The 21,252-nt window shown below is 41.6% G+C and overlaps 1 protein-coding gene and 1 long non-coding RNA gene across 10 annotated transcripts in view; one reads left to right on the top strand and one right to left on the bottom strand.

Annotated features, from left to right (window-relative positions):
* The window catches only part of LOC102741009 (uncharacterized), a 54,824-nt gene extending 46,488 nt beyond the window's left edge, over window positions 1–8,336 (bottom strand). Inside the window, exons 1-3 of one of the 3 annotated variants that reach the window (XR_434575.3) lie at window positions 7,843–8,316; window positions 5,132–5,285; window positions 795–4,179 (exon numbers count right to left, since the gene is read on the bottom strand). This is a non-coding gene — a long non-coding RNA (uncharacterized LOC102741009). Of the gene's footprint in view, window positions 1–794; window positions 4,180–5,131; window positions 5,286–7,842 lie in introns of those variants that run through there. The other 2 variants (XR_014144382.1, XR_014144383.1) reach the window with 2 other exon arrangements.
* Window positions 8,337–8,642: 306 nt separating this feature from the next.
* Window positions 8,643–21,252, top strand: part of TMEM65 (transmembrane protein 65) — a 121,089-nt gene continuing 108,479 nt past the window's right edge. For 2 of the 7 annotated variants that reach the window (XM_081816518.1, XM_081816517.1), the window contains exon 1: window positions 8,643–9,255. In XM_081816518.1, coding sequence (XP_081672644.1) covers window positions 8,952–9,255 — 304 coding nt within the window. In that variant the 5' untranslated portion in view covers window positions 8,643–8,951. The remainder of the gene's footprint in view (window positions 9,256–21,252) is intronic. The other 5 variants (XM_081816519.1, XM_081816516.1, XM_031037878.2 and 2 more) reach the window with 5 other exon arrangements.

Raw genomic sequence — 21,252 nt, 5'->3', positions numbered from 1 at the left:
CCTACGTCCTCTGAGATCCATTTTTTTTTGTCCTTTTTTTTTTTTTTAAGTAATCTCTACGCTCCATGTGGGGCTTGAACTCACGAGATCAAGAGTTGCATGCTCTACTGACTGAGCCAGGCAGATGCCTTTTTTTTTTTTTTAAAGATTTTATTTATTGAGAAAGAGAGAGAGCGACAAGCAGGTTCCCCGCTGAGCAGGGAGCCCGATGCGGGGCTTAATCCCAGGATCCTGGGATCATGACCTGAACTGAAGGCAGACACTTAACTGATTGAGCCACCCAGGTGCCCCAGACGCCTATCTATCTATCTATCTATCTATCTATCTATCTATCTATCTATCTATCTATCTATCTATCTATTTTTATGCTATCTATTTATTTATATATTTTTATGCTAGCTATTTTTTTTCTGTCTTGAAGGCTTTCTTCAACCAACCTGTGATTTTAAATTCTTGGCTCATATTTTGTATTTAAGAGAGAAACAACAAAAAGCTGTTTAGAAACTGTAATTGGCAGACTGGCAGAGCTGGTTAATTGGTGGTTTCACTGCCGGGTGGTCTGGCTGAGCTATTTTATTGGGCACTCAAAGAGGAATCCTCCAGGGCGCCTGGGTGGCTCAGTGGGTTAAGCGACTGCCTTCAGCTCAGGTCATGATCCTGGGGTCCCTGGATCGAGTCCCGCATTGGGCTCCCTGCTCAGCAGGGAGTCTGCTTCTCCCTCTGACCCTCCCCCCTCTTATGCTCTCTTCTCTCATTCTCTCTCTCAAATAAATAAATAAAATCTTAAAAAAAAAAAAAAAAAGAGGAATCCTCCAATAGTATGGCTACCAAACTCTCCTGGAAGCAGAGCAGAAGAGTGACAAGGGGGACCCATCAGTCAGACTGTGGTATTCACTTAATCTCTTGAGTTGTACCTCCCTTGCCCTCAGGTGTTTCTAGTGCCCTTAAGCCCAGTGTCTCTCCACTAGTAAACTTCTGGATTCCTGCTGGAGTCAGAAGTGGCATTCTCCCAGCTATATAGGATGTAGAAGGGGATCTGGCTTTCTGAACACACCTTTAAAAATTTTCACCTAGATCTTATGTTTTTAGTTCAGTTATATCTCAACCTTCAGAGGTACCTGGTGACTCCAATTCCGGTACTTTTTTGAGACTACTGCTCAAATTAACCTTCTTGTGGGTTGCTCCATTTTAGCTTAGTTTTCACCTTTCTCTGATCCATTGGGTTAATTAACACTCCTCCATCTGCTCTCCATCTTGTATTTCTGTAATGCTGTCCGCTCTTCCTCTTCTCCTATTAACTCCATGCTTACAAGGGTATGACTTTTTTTTTTTTTTAACTCATTTACATTCAGTTTAGAGCACTTTTATTATAAAGGGGTCATAATTATACGTGTTCAACTCACCATTTCTAAAAAGTACTTCCTTGTCTTTGATTTGCTTTACTTTGCTGCTGCATTTGAAACTCTAGACCACTCATTCTAGAAACTTTATCATCCTTTGTTTTCTGTGGCCAGATTTTTTTCCTTTTGTCACATTATCTCACCTTCTTTCCTTGGTTATTTCTTCTTCCACTGCTTATCCCTTAACTGTTTTTGTTCCCCGAGTCTCTGTCCTCTTATGTTTTCAGTCACACATTTGCTATACCCAACTTTATCTGCTTACATGGGTTTAAACCACTTCCTTCATGCTGTCGACTCCCAAATCTGTGTGTGGTGCCAGACTCACATAAAACTCAGAAACAAGAGGAAAAGAGGACCCTGTCTCCCTATATCCTACTCAGGAAAAACAAACACACTGGAGCCAAAACAGGCCCTCCCTTTAGAAAAATAGCAGGAGTGAAGGAAGGCATTCAACTTTATAAAGGTAAGAGAAAGAGCCAAAGAAGAGCTATATTAGTCATGATACTGGAGCTTTTGCTGCAATAAAAAGGAATCCCTCGATCACATGGACTTAACACAAAAAAGCTTCTATCTCTGTCATGCAAAGTCTGCTATGGATTGGGGCAACTCTCCAGGGCAGCTCTTCTCCTATACAGGCTCCCTACTCCCAGCATCATCAGTTTCATAGGACTTCATTTCAGCACATGTTGTGAATCTCACCGCATTAGGAGAGGGAAGAACTGCCTAGTCGAGCACAGGCAATTAAGTACCTGTATTTGGAGGTAAAATATGTCAGGTTTCCATTCATTGGCCAAAGCAAGTCACACGGCTACCCCTAGCTTCAAGGGCATAGGAAAGAATAATCCTCTCTGGCCCTGAGAATTGGATACTGTTGAACAGTAGTAATTTATAGCATTGAAAATATTAAATTGTAAATAGAGAATCTGGCCTTAAACAAAGTACATTTTTATTTTCATACTTTCAGTACCTAATTTGGTGATGTCAATATATGTTGAATTCAGATAGAGTCTGGGGATGATTTGATAAGTCTCTTTGAAAAGATGTTCAAGAAAAGTCTGAATCAATGTCTCATTTTCTTCCCAAAACAAACAGGAACATTCACAATCCTTCCACTGACCTCCCTGCTGGGTTCACATATAGAGTCATTTTTCAAAAAATAGTACTTTCAGCATCTAAATATTTGAAGCCTCACTAAGAACTCGAGTTTAAAGTTTGCAAAGAAGGCATTTCAAGCCATACTGCTTATATTTGCTTTGATCAATATTCCTCCCCAACCTCAAACACGATGGGAGACCTGGAAAGGAAAAAATGTTATAAAATTTTGCCCTGAAAGAGACAAATAGGTGTGTGTGTGTGCATGCATGTATGTGTGTGTATTTGGTGTGCAGGGGCACTTTTTATGGTGGGTGTGGGACAGTCAGTCTTGTTGCCCATAGGTATGCTTAAGGACAGATAAATATGAGCTTCATGGAATATGAAATTAAGCATAGGAGTTTTGTGTGCCAACTGATAGCCCCTCCCTTACATTTTCTACCTTGCTTCCATAAGATACTATTTCTTGACCTGTGATGGGCACTTTCCAATATGTAGGTGAGATCATTAGATGACGAGAGGTAGTATTAAATGACTGGTGTAGAGGAATGCAAAGGATCCGAAAGAGAGATTGTCCCTTCAGGGTTTATTTTGCATTTCTCAGGTGTTCTGTAGTTCCTTTCTTTAATAAAAGTTTTGTTTTTAAAAACAAATTATATACATTTACCATAAACAATTCAAGTAACAGATACAAGTGCAAAGGAGTAAAAAAAAAAAAAAAAATCATCCAATATCCCAAGAATAATAATGACCAGTATTATACCAAGTGAACATTGTTCTAGGCATCTAATGATCTGAACACCACCATCCTCTGGTTTTCCTCCTACCCTGCTGGCTCTTCTGCCTCTTCCAGTCTCTCACGGGTGAAGAGTCCCAGGTAAGCCCCAGACCCTCTCCTCATCTCCGTCTTTACCCCAATGGGAACTTGGCCAGTTCTATAGCTTTAAATGATATCTGGATGCTGATGGTTCCCACATTTATATCTCCAGCTTTGTCCTTTGGAAACTGGACAGCTAGATTGCAAGGAGTTGGAACGCTGAGAAACACTGATACAGGCATGTTGAGAAAATAGAGATCCAATTGGATTCTCTTTCTTTTAGCTCTAACGTTACATGGGCCTCTGATACACTGTTTTACTGTTAACACTATTTTTTAAATCTTACTGCCTTTTAATACTGCCTATCATTTGTTGAGCACCTACTACATGTTAGGTAATATGCCATGTGCTTTAAATATATTATCTCATTTCATCCTCATGATTCTTAGGGTAGATTTTAAGAAATAACAAGAAACTCAAAACCAAGACTTAGAATGATAAACAACTTGTCCAACTGATACAGTTAGTAGATGAGTTAGAGTTAGGATTTGAACTCGGGGGGACCCATGCAATTTCTGTATGGCCTCCATTTGCATTTCAATGTAAATTTTACTATCAGTTTAACAATTTCGTACACACACATACAGAGACACAAACCCCGCTGGGATTTTGATTGACATCGTGCTGAATTTATAGATTAATTCAGAGAGAACAGACATCATATACTTTGCGTTTACCAAACTTTAATTGGTATTTCTCTCCGTTAAGTCTTCTTTAATTTTTCTAATTGCCTTTCGTGCTTTTCATTGTGAAGCAGCAATCCACGTGCCATAATTCTGATGGCGCTAGGGAGTTCCAGGGGTCAGAATCCTAAGGTGGGAAACTGAGGGATGAGAAGTGCCAAAAGGGAACTACAAAAATGTGGGCAGAATAAATGATTAAAGGTCCCACTAAATAAAACAACCATTCAGGAATTTAAAAATGGATAGGAATAGCTGGGTGTATAACATATCAGAACATGTACACAGCAAACAGCCTTGTGCCCTGCCAGCAAGAGAGATGGCAGGAACTCTGGAAGGTATTTGCATGATGTAATCTACTGTGGACTGTTGATTCAGCAGCAGCTTTTCATGAGGAGGAGATTGTGATTATTAACTGAGGCATGATGTCTGTCATCTTTAAAAGTGAAGGGCAGGCTAGGCTGAATCCAGGCCCTCCTGCTCTCCCTCTTCTGTAACCTTCTCCAACCTGCTGGCACTCTCTTCAGCAGCCTCACAATTTCCTCAGGACCTTCCTCTTGCCACCCACATGCGCCTGCCTTATCCTGTATTTCTCCATAGCTCTATACACAGACCCCAAGCCCTCCTCTCTCCCCATCTCCTCCATTTACTCAGATTTAGGATATTCAAATGTTCAGAGAAAAGGAATGGATAAGGGATCCAATTAGTACACATTAAGTGTGTATTAAACGACAGATAGCTAGGTAGGTATTTCTCAAATTAGGGTCCAAAGACATAATCCTAGAGGTGTGAGAGGTTCACAGGAATTTGGATAATGAGAGCTAATACTTATCGAGCACTCACCATGTTCTAGGTATTGTTTGAAATGCTTTACATGTATTAATTCATTTAGTTTCACTATAGCCCTATAAAGCAGATGCCTTATTTCCACTTAACAGATGAGCAAATTTAACAACATGCCTTTATTCCATCAGATGAGCGTCCGTGAAAGATTAAGTTATCAGCTCAAGGTTATAGAGCTGGTAAATGGAGGAGTGAGGACCCAAACCCAGGAAGTCTGGCTCCAGAGCTAATGACTTTACCTCTTTGCAATGCTGTCATCTGGGTCTTGATTGGGACTGGATGGTCCAAGATGGCCCCATACATGTGCCTGGTAGTTAGCTGGGGTTACTGGCTGTTGCCTCCTCCTCCATGTGGTCTTTCTAGCAGGATACTCCGGAGTTCTATGTATGGCAGCTGAATTCCAAAGGGCAAATGTCATGTGGAGAATTACCTTGATGCAATGGCAGGCTCCAAGTACACCACCACACAGACTCTACCATAGGTCACAGGACAAATGGGCTTATAAACCAAATGAAGACACCTGAATCACACTGTTTATGTGGCAGCTTTAGAACATGTTCCCAAATTCTTTGGCATTGTTCCCATTGAATTCTCTTGAATCTTGGCTGGCTTTAGTAGCTTGCTGGTAGCTAGTTGAATACAGGAGAAATGATGCTGCATGACTTTTTTTTTTTTTTTAAGATTTATTTATTTATTTGAGAGAGAGAGCGTGCACGTGCATGCAGGGGGGAGGGGCAGAGGGAGAGAGAAACTCAAGCAGACTCCCCACCTAGTGTGGAGCCTGACACAGGGCTTGATCTCACCAACCTGAGATCAGACCTGAGCTGAAACCAAGTGATGGATGCTTAACCGACTACAACACAGCGGTGCCCCTCTGCATGACTTCTTAGGCTATGTCAGAAAAGGCCATGGGCCTGGTTGTTTTCAGACACCCACTTTGAGGGAAGCCAGCCAGCAAAGGAGAAGTTCTGCCTTCCTGGAGGGGCTGAATGAAGGTACACTGGTTCACAGTCCCAGCTGAGCATGCAGCTAGCCACTAGCCAGCATCAATCCTCAGCCACATTAGTGTCAATCCTCATCAATCCTCAGCCACATGAATGTGCCATCTTGGGCATCCAGCCAGTAGCTGCAGTTAGCTGACATCTGATTGACATCTTATAAGAGACTCTAACAATGAGCTGCCTAGCAAGGGGAAAGAGATGGATAGATAAACCAGCTTAGGACAGCAAGGTGGAAGACCACAGTATCTGAATTTTGTTTTATGCAATGTTCATATGTCTTAACCTCCCTGCTGTGCAGTCTTCTCTGCAGATGGTGTGGTTTGAAGGACCACAGAGGAAAGTAAGAGAGGAGGGCCTGGAACCAACACATATCTGTTCTGTCAGAGATGAAGGAGCAAGTGTGTCTCTTGGGGTTTATCTGCTTTTCTTGTACAGACTACACGAGGCCACAATGAGACTATAATGCGTGTCACTAGTAGGTGGTCAATATAGGGATGACATAGTTGTGTCTAGAGGTAGTATAATCTCTACCTTACTAATATTTAAAGTTCACTTGGTCTATCTCTTTCTATCTAAAGTAGCACTTTCATTTGTTCCATCCTTTTTATCTAAGATCAACACGTATCCATTTATCCCAGGTTTAATGTCTCATAAGCAAATTATGTCTACATTTTAGATTCTTATTTTCTATAGCAGACTTGAATAATCATAAATCATCCAGCAAACACATTACAACAAGTCCCAACGAGCAAGCACTTAGATCAGGGTTGTGATGTCCCACTTATCAGCTAAAGCAGGTCACACAGCCAAGCCCACAGTCAATGTGGGACAGGTCTACACAAAGGAATGGATACGATAAGCCATGATTCATTGGAACCACTATTCTAATAATCTACCACTAACACACTTAGAAAATGGTTGAGCCAGTTGTCAAACTGTCAGCCATCTGTTTCTGGAGTCCACCCACAAAACTGGTGTCCTAAAGACTGTTAGGAATGGGTTCTTAGTGAATAGCTTTTCCAAACCTCACTTCCCAGGCCCTGCCCCAAGCTCAATGAGTCAGAATCCCTTGCGGGTAAGAGATATAGGAGAGAAGAATTTGAGACTAAAATAACTCTGCAGAGGATTCTACTCTGGGGATGTAGAGGGTTTCAAAAACAAGAAAGACACAAGTCTTTACACCCAACTTCATTTACCACAGAGCACATTTTTTTTAAATAGTCTCTACACCCAAGTTGGGGCTTCAACTCACCACCCCAAGATCAGGAGTCACATGCTCTTCTAACTGAGCCAGCCAGGCACCCCTCACAGAGCACATTCTTAATTGCCATTATTACACAAAGAGGCTGCCTTGAAATTTTTTAAAAAATGCTTTTCATGGTTAAGTTAGAGCAGTGGTTCTCAAACTTTTGTGTGCATCAGTATTAACTTGAGGGCTTGTTAAAACACAGATGAGTGGGCCCAAACTCCAGTTTCTGATTCAAGGGGTCTAGAGCAGAGTAGGCCAATTGTCATGCTTAACAAGCTCTGCTGTCCGGGAACCACACTTTGAGAACCGCTGAGTTAGAGCAATAGAATGATTTAGTGGTAACATTCCTCCCCCGACTCACATTTATATATTGCACTTACATGATTATAGCGCATTTACCACATACCAGGTCTTGGGCTGGTGCAGCAGCGGATAAGACCCTTGGGTAAGATTTCGATCTTGATTGCGCTTGAGCAGATTTACTCTCTAAGTGGATCTACTCTCTAAGGCAGGAAGCCTAAGTGTCATTAGGTTCAGATAAAGGGGAGATCTTCCTTAGGAGGAGATAAAGGAAAGGTTGGAGTAGGAGACCGTCGAGCTTGGCCCTGAAAGAGGTCTAGGATCTGGACACGTGGAAACATTGAGAATCGCAAAATTCTTTTCTCCTTGGCAAAGAGAAAAACAAAAACTAAAAACAAACCTTGGCAAACAGCCCGAAAAGATCTGTGATATTCTTGCTCCAGCATTAACGGTCTGCAACCTGCTGGCATCAGAACGAGGAAGCGGATTTTTGGTGTCAAGGCCTCAGTCTCAAACCCCTGGCCTCGCCCTCCCTTTGGAGCTCCCAGGGCAGGTGCCTCAAAGACCGGAGTGCCTGGCCGAAGCCACGGTGGGCGCTCCAATCCCCAAAAGCCTGAGCAGGACCCGCCCCCCCGCCGCTCCGCCGTGAGGTTCCGAGCGGTGGTGAGGCCGGTGCCGGGCGAGGGGGCGCCGCACGCTGGAGCACCGCTCGGAACAAGCTCCAGGTTTAGGCCTGGCGCTAGGGCGCAGCGGTGGTAGCGGCACTACCGCCGAGCAAGAAATCCAGAGCTGTTTTTCCCCGTTCCCTGCGTTGGACTTAAAGGTGGCGCCAGCACTGGGATACGCGCCGTCTGTTCCTCCACCATCACGCACCGGAGGGGGTGGGGACTCCTGTGCACGCTCCCAAGTCTGCCGGGAGCACGGCCGGGGAGCTCGCGGACTGCGCTTGCGCGGCCCCGCCCCGTCACTTCGCCCCGCCCTGTTAGCCCCTATACAGCCGCTAGGGGTAGCGGCGGCGGCTGTGGCCTGGAGCGCGTCCGCTTTGAGGGCGCGGGAGCCCTACGGAGCGCCGACGAGGGCAGGCAAGAGGGTGGGAAAGCCGGCAGGAGGGGAGGGCGGTGCCGAAGGAGGGCGGTGCGTGGCTGACTCATCCCTCTGGAAGATCAAACTGACAGAGACAACCCTAGCCGCCCGCCCGCCCGCGCCGCCCCTCCTCAGCCGGGAGGCGCCCGCCCGCACCGCCCACCCGCCCTCTCCCGGCCCGCAGCCTCACAGAAAGTTTTTCTCGTTGGAGGGACCGGAGCCGCCGCGGGCCTTTCGGAAGGGAAGGGGGACAGAAAAGGAGGCGATCGACGCGCGGGCCCGGGGAGTGCATGGTGCCCGGCGCCTCTGCCGCCAGTCAGGAGGACATTGGGGCGGGGTCCGGCTGAGCCTACCTCCCTCTTCCCCCTGCCTTGCCAGAAATCGCCCTCCCGGACTGCCGCGGGGGTCCCCGCTCCTCAGCCCGCCATGTCCCGGCTGTTGCCGCTGCTGAGGAGCCGGACCGCGCGCAGCCTGAGGCCGGGCCCGGTCGCCGCCGCCGCCGCCGCCGCCGCGCCCCGCCCGCCGTCCTGGTGCTGCTGCGGGCGGGGGCTGCTGGCGCTCGCGGCCCCCGGCGGCTTCCGAGGGCTGGGCACCCACCCCAAGAAGGAGCCCATAGAGGCGCTGAACACGGCGCAGGGCGCGCGCGACTTCATCTACAGCCTGCACTCCACCGAGAGGAGCTGCCTGCTCAAGGAGCTGCACCGCTTCGAGTCCATTGCCATCGCCCAAGGTAAGGGGTCGTGAGGGGCGAGCCTGGGGGCCCGGAGTCCCCACCCCCGTCGGCGCCCCGGGAGCCCTCCCGCCCCTCGGCCCGGGACCCCTGCCGCCGGCTCCCCTCGCCCGCCTGGCCTCGCGCCTGGGACGTCCGGCCCGGGGGCGGGGATTGGTGTGCGTGTGCGGGGGGACCTTCCGCGCCTCCTGAGTGTCCCCAGGGCAGGTAGGACAGGCGCGGATCGTGCCAGCAGCCCGGACCGACGCTTGGCTGGTTCCTCCCCAGCCTTAGAAGCCGAGCTTCAGCCCAGATTGTCAACCGATACTGTTTTGATTGTGCTTTGATTTGTTGTGTGCCTCCCCTCCCCAACCCTCCTGTCCCCCTAAGCCCTTGCTGCTTTCTTGTGAACGTGCGGCCACGCAGGTGGCATGCCTTGCCTGCTTGAAAAGTGCCGCGAACCCGAGATGCAGGAAGAAACTTTCTTGAAAGGTTATCAAACCAAGATGTATGGGTGTCCAAAAGAAGGGTGTTGCTTCCTAAGGCAGAGATGCTCTCAGCTGTGTGTTTGCACACACATGTAGTTGTATTAAATTAAGCAGCCAAAGGAAACATTTTCCTGGGAAATGGAAAGAATGGATCAAACCAGCAACAGCAGATACATAACTTGCAAGCCCCTGTAGGTTCGGCGCTGCACAAGTTAAACTCCAGTTTTTGTTGTTTCCCCAGAGGTGGAAAGAATGAAGTAATTAAGAAGGTATTTTTCTGGGAATCTGGCTCTACTATGAAAAGCAGACTTCTGCTTTAAAGTAATGTGGAGCGGTGAAAGCAAGGCTATTTTTAAGCTAACATGTTAAAATAGGATATTTTTAAAACCAGTGCAGAATGCTGTAGGTCTGAATTTGAGTGCAGGTGAAAAAGCTAAGAATTCAGAAAATCAAGAGGATGAAAGGAGTAAGTGATTAATTCCACCTTAAAATATTTTTGTGTTTAAATACAATAGTACCGACAAAATACATAAAACAGACAAGATTCATTGCTATTTTATATTACATTCCAATGTGTTTGATATTTTTTAAAAAGTTTACCTCCCTCCCCAAAGTTGAGAGGTACATAAACATCCCATAGATTCCTAAGTTTAGAGTACATTGATTGGAACGTGGCATTTGATTCGCCAGAGGCACTTTAAAGTGTTTCTTTGGCCTATGTACAGGAATGAAGGAAGGTCATGTAAGTGTGACTTATCTATACTGCTTCTTCGGAAACTTTTTCTTAGCTTTGCCTTTGCACTGCTTTTTTTTTCTATGTTCAGGGAATCGTGGACCAATTTATAGTACTGGATATTCCAGATATTGTCTGTGCACAATGCTTTTAAGGAAAAATGTAGCATCATAATCAGTTCAGTTATTAAGTGTGTAATCATGCTGTTATATGAAGCAATAATCATATTTGTAAGGTATGTTTGTACTCACTTTGTGGTTTTAAAATACTCAGTTCTGAAAATGTGCTCCTGGGAAAACAATATAGCCAGTCATATATGCTGTAACATTAATTTTAGAAATGTTTTCTCCATGGACAACACTATTTGAACATACATTAGGCCTTGTCTAAGTAATTTCTTGGAAATTCTTCTGCATTAACATTGTTACAAGTTTGCAGGGCCCTATTAATATAATTTTATGACAGTTCTTGAAAAGCACATCCTGTGATACAACTGGATAAATTTTACCTCATACCTTATTGTTTTAGCACATGGCAGGAGTATTGCAGTAGAGAGGCTGCATTTTCCACTGAAGATAATTTTAAATTTGACTTTTTTTTTTTTTTTTTTTTAGATTTTATTTATTTATTTGACAGAGAGAGACACAGCAAGAGAGGGAACACAAGCAGGGGGAGTGGGAGAGGGAGAAGCAGGCTCCCCGCTGAGCAGGGAGCCCAGTGCGGGGCTCTATCCCAGGACCCTGGGATAATGACCTGAGCTGAAGGCATACGCTTCACTGACTGAACCACCCAGGCGCCCCTTGACATGGTTTTAAATATTTTGGAAAGGACCTATTAACTTCAGTCAGTGGAGATCAGTTAGCATCAATTAAACTTAATAAGTGTGTAAGTTATATGAGAGAGAAGTTAGTAATTTGTCTTCTTTATTCAAGATAAACTGGCGAAAATATAGTAGGAAACAATGTGGTAGTCAAATGCTTATCTCCTATTCATAAGCTAAAGAACTTGAGAGTTTAAATCAACTATTTTTGCCAGTATTGATGACTAAATTATTGCCCGTTGACTCAAAAGATACTTATTGATGCTGCTGCTTTAACTTTTAGTACAGTCTTCATGTTCCTTGTTGTGTTCAATATCAGTACATACAGTTCCTATGGAGATCACTGAAATCATTTTTCCCCCAATCAGATAAATGAAAAGCTCCAATGTTTTTCTTTTATTGTTGCTTTTTGGATATTTTTAAATACCCAACTCATGTACTAAATATATGGGTACTAAATGCATTTTCACATTAAATAAGTTATGTTAAAAGGACTGTTTCGTATTATAGGAAATCTTACGTATTCTTGGAAAGTGTGCTTGTATGAGTGAAAGAAGTGTTTTGGATTTGGTGTGGAAACATCACAGGAAAAAAATCTATGCTTTGATATGCCTGTGAAATCTAGTTGGAATTTGGTACATTTGCCCTTATCTTTCTTATGTGTTTATCAAAGTAGGCATGTGATATGGTCTGTGACAAGGTAAAGCTGTGACAAGATTCTAAATAGATAAGGCAAGCTTTGTGGGATGTCTTATTGTAGTTAAATAGGATATTGTGATTTTTAAATTACAAAGTGATTTCCTTCCCAATTTTAAAAAAGTTGATGTTGTGTTCCCAGTGTACCTACTCAACCTGATCTCTGTTCTTCCACAAACAGTCCATATTTTCCTGATAGTACTTTGTTGGCTCATTTTTTTTTTAAGTAGAACTGGCAAATTGACATTACAGTTGCCTTTCAATTTTAGCCAAGATTTTAAAAACAAATTTTTCTCCCAATTTTTGCAATTACTATTTCTATTTATAATTTTTTTTTTTACTTTTAAAACATGAGTTTGGTTTTTGAAGAATAGGCAATGCTTATTGTATTAGTTATACATTGCTGTATAACAAATTACCCTAAAACATAGTGGCTTAAAACAAACATGTTTTATTTCAGTTTCTGGGGATTAGGAATCTTGTACAGGCTTAATAGGATGTTTCTGACTCAGGGTATTTCACAGAGTTGTTTGAATCAAGCTTTTAGCTGGGGCTGCATCAGCTGAGATCTAGCCTGGGGCTGGAGGGTTCATTTTCAAGAAGGCTCACTCACATGGTTGTTGGCTGGAAGTCTTGTTTCTTGCCATGTGGGCCTCTCTACATGGCTGCCTAAGTGTTCTCAACATGGTAGCTGGCTTCTCCCAGAATGAGTGATAGGAGAGAGTGAGCGCCTAAGCTGGAAGCCACATATGTTATAACCCAATCTTAGAAGAGCCGTAGTCCATTTCTTTTGTCCTGGTACATAGCAGGAGGGTACCTTACAGGGTGCAAATACCAGGAGGTAGAAATCATTGGGGGCCATGTTGGAGTCTACCTTCCACACTTACTTAAAAGTATTAAAATTAATGTTTATTGGAGAATTACACAGAGAGATAATAGCTGGCTTTGGGGGAGGCACAATGAAGGATATGATTTGAAAAAGGGAGGTTCTGAGGGAATATTTTGGTTAAATGTGTACTCTAGGTATTTTTAAAATGAGATTTCTTTTACATATAGTAGATAAGAAATGTATGGAGGTGAACAGAGTAGTTTTTCTATTAATGTTAGATCTTAATCAGCTTGCATTTTTTTCTGTTTCTCTGTGAAAGTGGTAATTGTGTACATTTTAAATTGCTTTTTTTTTTGCCATTTATCTACATCTGTATAGATACACCATATAATTCTAAACTTAATCTTGTAATTTTCACCTTCTGTGATTATTTATTTAAGGCAGGATGTTTCATTTTGAAAACTTGCCATATACAACAAGAGGCCTTTGGCAAAATGAAAGGCTGGAAGATTAAAATCTGATATTAAAGTGGATACTGAGAATACTTAAAGACAAGACTTTTCATGGAGTTCTGATTCACTAGGGATCTTGGACTCTTTAACAAGAGTATCCTCATTTTTCTCAGCCCATGGTAATGTGAGAAAGTAGCAACTCAGTTAAGCTATTGGTTTCTGGGATGAATTGGAGAAAATTGTGGCTTTTGCTCAAAGAGAATAAAAAGAGAGCAAGAAAAACATTTCATATTCCAAATTAAGATATGTGAATACAGATATTTCAGGGCCTTGGTTGAAATAGTAAAAGAGGAATAAAGTGTAACTCACACTAGACCCAGCAAGAGAGAGAGGAAGAACCAGGATGAGGATATGAAGTGTGAATCGAGTCAGGAAGAATAAGAGATCTCTAATAAGCTGCGCGCTTTTTTTTTTTTTTTTTAAGCTGAGAGCTTCTGTATCATTGGGCCCACGTAAGTTAAATGAAGCTTTGCTACAATCAGTTATTTTACCAATATGGAAAGAACCTAATTATAGCAGTATATTCCAACAAACTTAATTCTGAATATTTTAGAGTTACTGGCATAGTGGAGTAGTCTTATTACTAGGGATTACTGCCAGCAGAAAATAGCTAACACAAATAGGATTTTTTCCTTCCATTATAAAATGGATATGTACTATTTGACAATCTCTGATCGTCACTCATGTATGCCTTGATATTCAAAGTCATGTGTGACTTAAAACAACTGTTCTATTACATTTCATGATTTTGTGGATCAGGAATATAGGCAGGGCTTGGCTGGATGATTCTTACTGTTTCATGTGGTACCTGTGGAGGTCACTTCATAAATTTCAGCTGGCAGATGTGCTGGTCACAGGGTCCCAGATGTTTTTACTCACACGTCTGGTACTTTGGTGGAGGTGGCCAGAAGCTGGGTTCATCTGGAATGGTTGACCAGAGTAAATGCACCTGACCCCACTAGCACATTCTTGAGATGACTCTAGTACTTAGATGGGTCAGGACTCACAGAGAAAAAGTTCCAAGAGGGCTACGTAGAAGCTGTAAGATTTTGTATTAGTTTTCTGTTGCTGCTATAACAAGTTACCACAAATTTCGTGGCTTAAAACAACACAGATTTATTGTCTTAGAGTTCTAGAGGTCTGAAGTCCAGAATGAGACTTAAGGGGCCAAAATAAAAGTGTCAGCAAGACTCAGTCCTTCTGGAGGCTCCGGGGGAGAATCTGTTCCTTGTCTCTTCCAGCTTGCAGCAGTCCTTGGTTCCTGGCCACATCATTCTGATTTCCACCTTGGTTGTCACATCATCCTCTCCTTCATTTACCTTTTTGCATCCACCTCACATGATTACATTTAGGGTCCACTTGGATAACCCAGGATAATCTCTTTCAAAATCCTTAATTTAGTGACACCTGCAAAATCTCTTCTGCCATGTAAAATAAGGTATTCACAAGTTAGAGGATTAGGATATGGGCATATTTGGGGGCCATTCTTTAGCCTCCCACAGACTTGTTATGACCTAGTCTTGGAATTCCCAGAATGTCATTTCTGGTGCATGCTGTTGGTTAAGGAAATCACTAAGACCAGTGTTGATTCAAGGAAGGGAAATTAGGAGCATTCCACGTAGATAACCATACCTAATAATTGTAGTTTATTCCTTTATACCAGTATGTTAAAAAATCATTTCTGTTAGAATCTCTTTCTCTGTTAATGCATACCATTAACATACTAGGTGTTTAAGACTTTTGAACATTCGTTCTTGTACTGAGTGCTAGTACAGTGATTCCTTTTATATTTGAGATGTTTAGGACTCCTTTTTCTGTATCAAGATTTCTCAACCTTAGCAATATTGACATTTTGGTCTGGATAATTCTTTGTTGCGGGGGCAGTCCTCCGCACAGGATATTTAGCAACATCCCTGTCCTCTATCCACTAAATGCCAATAGTGCCCTCCCACCTATTCACCCTCAGTGTGTAACCAGTCATGTCTCCAGACATTGCCAAATGTTCCTTGGAGGAGACTCTGGGTTGGGGGTAAGGGGAGGAGTATAGCAAAATTGCCCTGGTGGAGAGCCGTTGCTTTATATGAAATGCTATAAGGCTATGTCTTCTTCAGTCCTCTGCCTTATCTCCTTCTCTTCTCTCATCCATTGATACTTGCTATTATCAGTATATTCTCTGTACTTCAATCTTATTGCTTTATTTTCATTTATTTGTCTCTGGATAAAGACAGAGACCTGTCCTCCCTATCAGATTCCTCACTTCTCTATCAAATAAATGAGTGCTATGATAACTGGTTTCCTTGATTGTGTTGCTTCTTCACTTCTAAGTTCTTGACTAAGTTCTAAATATTACATGCTTAGAAAATCCGGCTTCAGAAAAGTTCAACACTGCTTCAGTTTCATTCACCAGCAATTAATTTGGTGTTGTCCACCTCAGTAGTCACTTAGTGCTTACTTTTTATAGCAATTATGAGAAGCAGATTTTTATGAACAAATCTGTGTATAGGAAAATTGAAATAATAGGTCTGCAATTTATAGGCTCATCCAGAAAGTTAGGTAGAACTAAAGATAATGGATGATCTTGTGTGTTGAGATGACTAATATTGAACCGTTATTAGTGAAGATTGTTTCAGGTTTTCTTTTTTTTAAGATTTATTTTATTTATTTATTTATTTATTTATTTATTTATTTATTTATTTATTTATCAGAAAGAGAGAAAGAAAGAGTGAGTGAGTGCACGCACAAGTAGGGGGAGCAGCAGGCAGAGGGAGAAGCAGGCTCCCCACCAAGCAAGGAGCCTGATGTGGGACTCCATCCCAGGACTCCAAGATCATGACCTGAGCCAAAGGCAGACACTTAAATGACTGAGCCACCCAGGCATCTCTGTTTCAGGTTTTCTAAAAATAATGATGAGTTTGCATAACCACACTCTGGTCTGGTTTTCTTTGGCATATCATAGTGTAAAGCTAACTGGAACAAATAGGGGCTAAATCCCTGAGTGCAGATTTTATTAACATCTTGCTCAATTCAGCTGAATTAATTAGTATGTAGATTTATAGGACTCTAGCCTTATCTTTGACTCATAGGTTTATATCTGTTTTAAGTTAATGAAAACAACCACATAAGAACAAAGTAGTTGTATGTTAAAATATAATAACTTAGTTGTCCTAAATCACCTGGTAAATGAGAGACTCTTCTAGGCAAAGGACATTACAAGTAACAAGACGTCATTTCCCTTAAGCTCTACTTTGATGGCTGTTGGTAGTGGCATATTTGAACGTATTGCATTTTTCTCTACCTTAGTAAAAGTATAATGAGCACAATTTAGCTTCTACCAGATGCCAGTATCTTTATATACTATATTTTAATACTTTTCTTTGGGGCTACTTCTATTTGTAGACATACTAGTTATCACACCAAATGCCTCCAGAACACTGTACCATTTCAGTTGGCATGTTTTTTAGACTGTCATAGTGGTAGTGAATGTGTGGGGCTTATAAGCCCCTCCTCCCGCTCCCTGGTGCCCTCAGATAATTCTGTTCTCATTCATCCCTTGTGGTTGTGTTAAACTCTTTTCTACTATGAAAGGAGGTCTCCTTCTTGATATCTCTGTTATTGTTTCTAATGTCTACTCTTTGTCACTCTTCCATAGTGTTTTTTATTTTTTTTTCTTTCTCTTTCATTCTCTCTCTCTTTTTTTCATCCCCCTGTGTTTCCCAATGGGGTTTACTCCTGATAGACACTTAAAGGTCATTAGACCACTGTTCTCTTGCTAACCAATTGTATTTATTACATTGTTATTGTTCTTTTGACTCCTCAGATCTTACACTGAAGATCTTGTGAGTATTTTTTGCTAACATCTGGCTGGATATGACTGTTCAAAGAATTATTGTTTTAAGCACAGTTTAACTTAACTAAACTGAGACATTTACTGTTTTTAAAGTTTCAGGGAAATTTTTTTTTTTTTCGACAGAGAGAGAGAGACAGCGAGAGAGGGAACACAAGCAGGGGGAGTGGGAGAGGGAGAAGCAGGCTTCCTGCAGAGCAGGGAGCCCAATGCGGGGCTCGATCCCAGGACCCTGAGACCATGACCTGAGCCAAAGGCAGACGCTTAATGACTGAGCCACCCAGGCACCCCAGTTTCAGGGAAATTTAAATTAGAATGTGCTCTTACTTGGTTTACATTTTCTGTTTTCTTTCTGAGTTTTAGGGTAGATTATTTAGTACACTGTGTTATTAGAAACATTTATAATTTTAAAAACAGTCTAGTATTTTGTAATACAACTTCTGAATTTCTATTGTATAAGGGTTCTTATATTTTATAGAAGACATCCTATTACTACCACTATTGCTGTTGCTAACGTCACCTTTACTACCATTAATTAGCAATTATGGAGTATTTGCTATGTGCCAGACATACTAAGCTAAGTGAATTTTCAGGTAATTATTTTATTTCTCTCAGAGAGAGAAGGAATTATTATTTTTTTTCTATAGACTAAGAACTGAGGCTCAGAGTTGCTTGCCCAAGATCCTACAACCTGTGTGGCAGAGCAGTTTTTAATTTAGTTTTTTTCTTGCACCTTTCTGGGTACTCAGACTTGGGATTTTTAACACACATTGGGGAAAAAAAGTAGCACCTCAAATGCTCAAAACACTCTCATGTGCTGGTTAAAATACCTTAGTCTAACTTCTGTATATTTGTACTATATATAACATTAAATAGAAAAGCAAATATGGCATTGTTACTTTATTTTTATTTATTTTTTTAAGATTTTATTTATTTATTTGAGAGAGAGAATGAGAGACAGAGAGCACGAGAGGGAAGAGGGAAGAGGGCAGAGGGAGAAGCAGACCCCCTGCTGAGCAGGGAGCCCGATGCGGGACTCGATCCTGGGACTCCAGGATCATGACCTGAGCCGAAGGCAGTCGCTTAACCAACTGAGCCACCCAGGCGCCCGGCATTGTTACTTTAAAAATAAGAGAAGCCAAAGTAAAATCAATATGCAAAAAAAGTTTATAAACCTCTTAAAATGTTTATATGTGAGAATTTTTGAAGAGTCAGAAAACTAGTATTTGGGACTTCTGACATAAATTTCTGTTTTTTAAAAAAAGATTTTATTTATTCGGCAGAACGAGAGAGAGAGAGAAAGAGAGAGAGCATAAGCAGGGGGAGCAGCAGAGGGAGAGGGAAAAGCAGGCTCCCTGCTGAACAGAGAGCCCGAGGTGGAGCTCAATCCCAGGACCCTGGGATCACGACCTGAGCTGAAGGCAGATGCTCAACCAATTGAGCCACCCAGGCGCCCCCCCCGCCATAAATTTCTAATTTTAATTTTAATTTTCCTTAAATTTTTTGAGTGAGTTGTTAGATTTTTATTTTAAAATATGTAACACACTATTCATAGGAAAGCTTTCCAGCTTTGAAAATTTATTTATTTAGCAAATATTTGTTACTGTATATACCATATAATAGATGTTGTACTAGGTGTTGGGGGTATATCAGAGAATTAATTTGGCAAAATACTCTCATAAAGTTTACCATTTTGAGAAAGGAAAGATATGAACAATAGAGTAAATAAGCAAGATAATTGTTCATAGTGTGTGTTATTAGGTGAATAAACAGAATGACACTTTCTTTAGATAAGGTGATCTGGGAAGGCCTTTTTGTAGGTGATGTTTAAGCTGAAAATAAAGGATTGAAGAAGCCAGTCATTCAGAGAGTTGGAGGAAGAGCATTCTGAGGAGAAGGAAAAGCAAATACCAAGATGCTGAGTTAGGAAGAGACTTGACACAGTGTCAGAATTGACAGAAGGCAAACATGAGTGCAACTTAAAAACAAAGGGGAGCACGGAATGAGATGAGATAGGCAGGTAGGCAGAAAGCAAGATTAGTCAGGGCCTTTCTAGGTAAACTGTATGAAGTCCGTTCCTGGGTTGAAACATGAGAGTGAAGTAATGGAATTTGAAGAGTACTTGGTTGCTTTTAGAGAACAAACTGGAGGGTGCAAATGCATAAGCTAGGAGACCACTTAGGAGAGTGTTGGCAGTAGGTTAGGCTAGCAATGTTGAGGGCTTAGACTAGGCGGCCATGGAGATGAAGAGAAGGAGATGGATTCCAGATGTATATTTGAGAGTGAACTGATAGGACTGCTGATGAGTTAGAAAGGGACAGGTAATTAAGGGAAAGGAAATAGTAAGGGATGACTCAGGTTTCTGACTATAGTAATTGAGTGAAAGGTGGTGCTATTAACTGCCTGGGAGAAGACTGGGGGGAAAATAGATTAGGGATGTGTGTGTGTGTGTGTGTGTGTGTGTTCACATAAATCTGGAATTCATAGGGGAAATTGAGACTGCATATGTAAGTGTGGGGGTCAACAGTTGTATGTAGATGCTACTTAGTCATGGGGGAGAGTAGGGCACCAAGGTGAGAGTCTAGATCAGGGGTGGGAAAACTACGGGCCACAGGCAAATCTAGCTGCCACTTCTGCTTGTAAATGAAGTTCATTGCAGTAGAGCCACACTCATTCATTTACGTATTGTCTATGGCTGCTTCTGTGCTAGAATGGCAGAGTTGAGTAGTTGTGATAGAGACCATAATGGCCCTCGAAGCCTAAAATATTTAGACCGTCTCTTTACAGAAACTGTTTGCTGACCTTTAGATAGAGAAGAGGAAAAAGCCCATGATTGAGACTGTGAAGCTCCAGAGTTTCAAAGTCAAAAGAGTAGGAGCCAGCAAAGAAGACTGTGAGGAGGGGCATCCAGTGAAATAGGAAAAGCAAAGAGTTTTGAAGCCAAGAATGAGGAAATGATCTGCTATGATGTATGTTGCTGAGAGGGCTGGTAAGATAGAATTTGTTTACAAGGAGGTTACTGGTGACCTTGGAAACATCTCTTTGGTGGGGGGACATATTTGAATAGGTTGAATAGAGAATTACTGAAAACACTACTTAGTCTTAATTTCAGTATTAGTCTTTTAGAAATTAAAAAGCAATTTAGCTTCTTTACAGAATAGACGTTGGCAAACTTTTTTTAAAGGGCCAGATTGTAAATATTTTAGGTACTGTAGACCAAAAGGCAAAATTGAGGATATTATATAGTATTTGTGTAAGAGAGAAAACAGATTTCCACAGATATTTTTAATTGGCAAAATTAAAAATGTAATAAAATACTTCAGTAGAGTTTTTTTTTTTAAATACAGGTCTTCTAATGAAGATGGAATTCTTTTTGGAGGATAACATTTAGCTTAATTAGGGTTCAATATTAGTGTTCCTTATTGTCAAAATTAATTGTAGATATTATGTGTTAATGCCAGTCTATAATGGGATTTTATATATTTCATCTTTGAAAATGTCTTTTTACATGGTTAGGTACCTCCAAATATTGGCATCAGTCTGTAAGCTTATGATTTTAAATTGAATGTACTGATTGCTTAGAAGACATTTTTTGGAATTCTATTAGATTTTTCTCCTGATATTTGTCTTTTCACATATTACATTGTAGATTAATCCCTTCCAATTTGTGGTAGGTAGAAGCTCCTCAATTGCACAGTTAAATGGATTTTGAAATACAGATCTTGCATTGAGGTTTGAAGAATGCTGCTGGAATTGTGGTTTGAGCTAGGAAAATGAAACTGCTACATATTTGTGTGGAAATGAAGATCCTGCCTCTTGTTTTAACTTTTAACAGTAAGGGAAGGATATAAAGCAGCTTAACATTACTTGTGATTCAAACAACATTAGTTGTCTTCCAATGACTACTGTTTAATATTTCACATTTAAATGCTGTTTTGGGTTGAATTCCTTAAGAAATATTATCATGGCCACAGCTAATTTCCATAGCCATTCCGTGTTTGATAATAGTAGTTGAGGGCTGTTCTTCAAACTATTTAAAAATGTAAAATAATTTTTAGCTTAATGGCTATATAAAAAACTGGCTGGATTTGACCTG

The sequence above is a fragment of the Leptonychotes weddellii genome, chromosome 4 (assembly GCF_054177405.1).
Source record: "Leptonychotes weddellii isolate Sample4059 chromosome 4, ASM5417740v2, whole genome shotgun sequence".
NCBI classification, from domain to species: domain Eukaryota; kingdom Metazoa; phylum Chordata; class Mammalia; order Carnivora; family Phocidae; genus Leptonychotes; species Leptonychotes weddellii.
The sequence above is the reverse complement of the archived record's forward strand: the minus strand, read 5'-3'. Positions and strand labels throughout refer to the sequence as shown.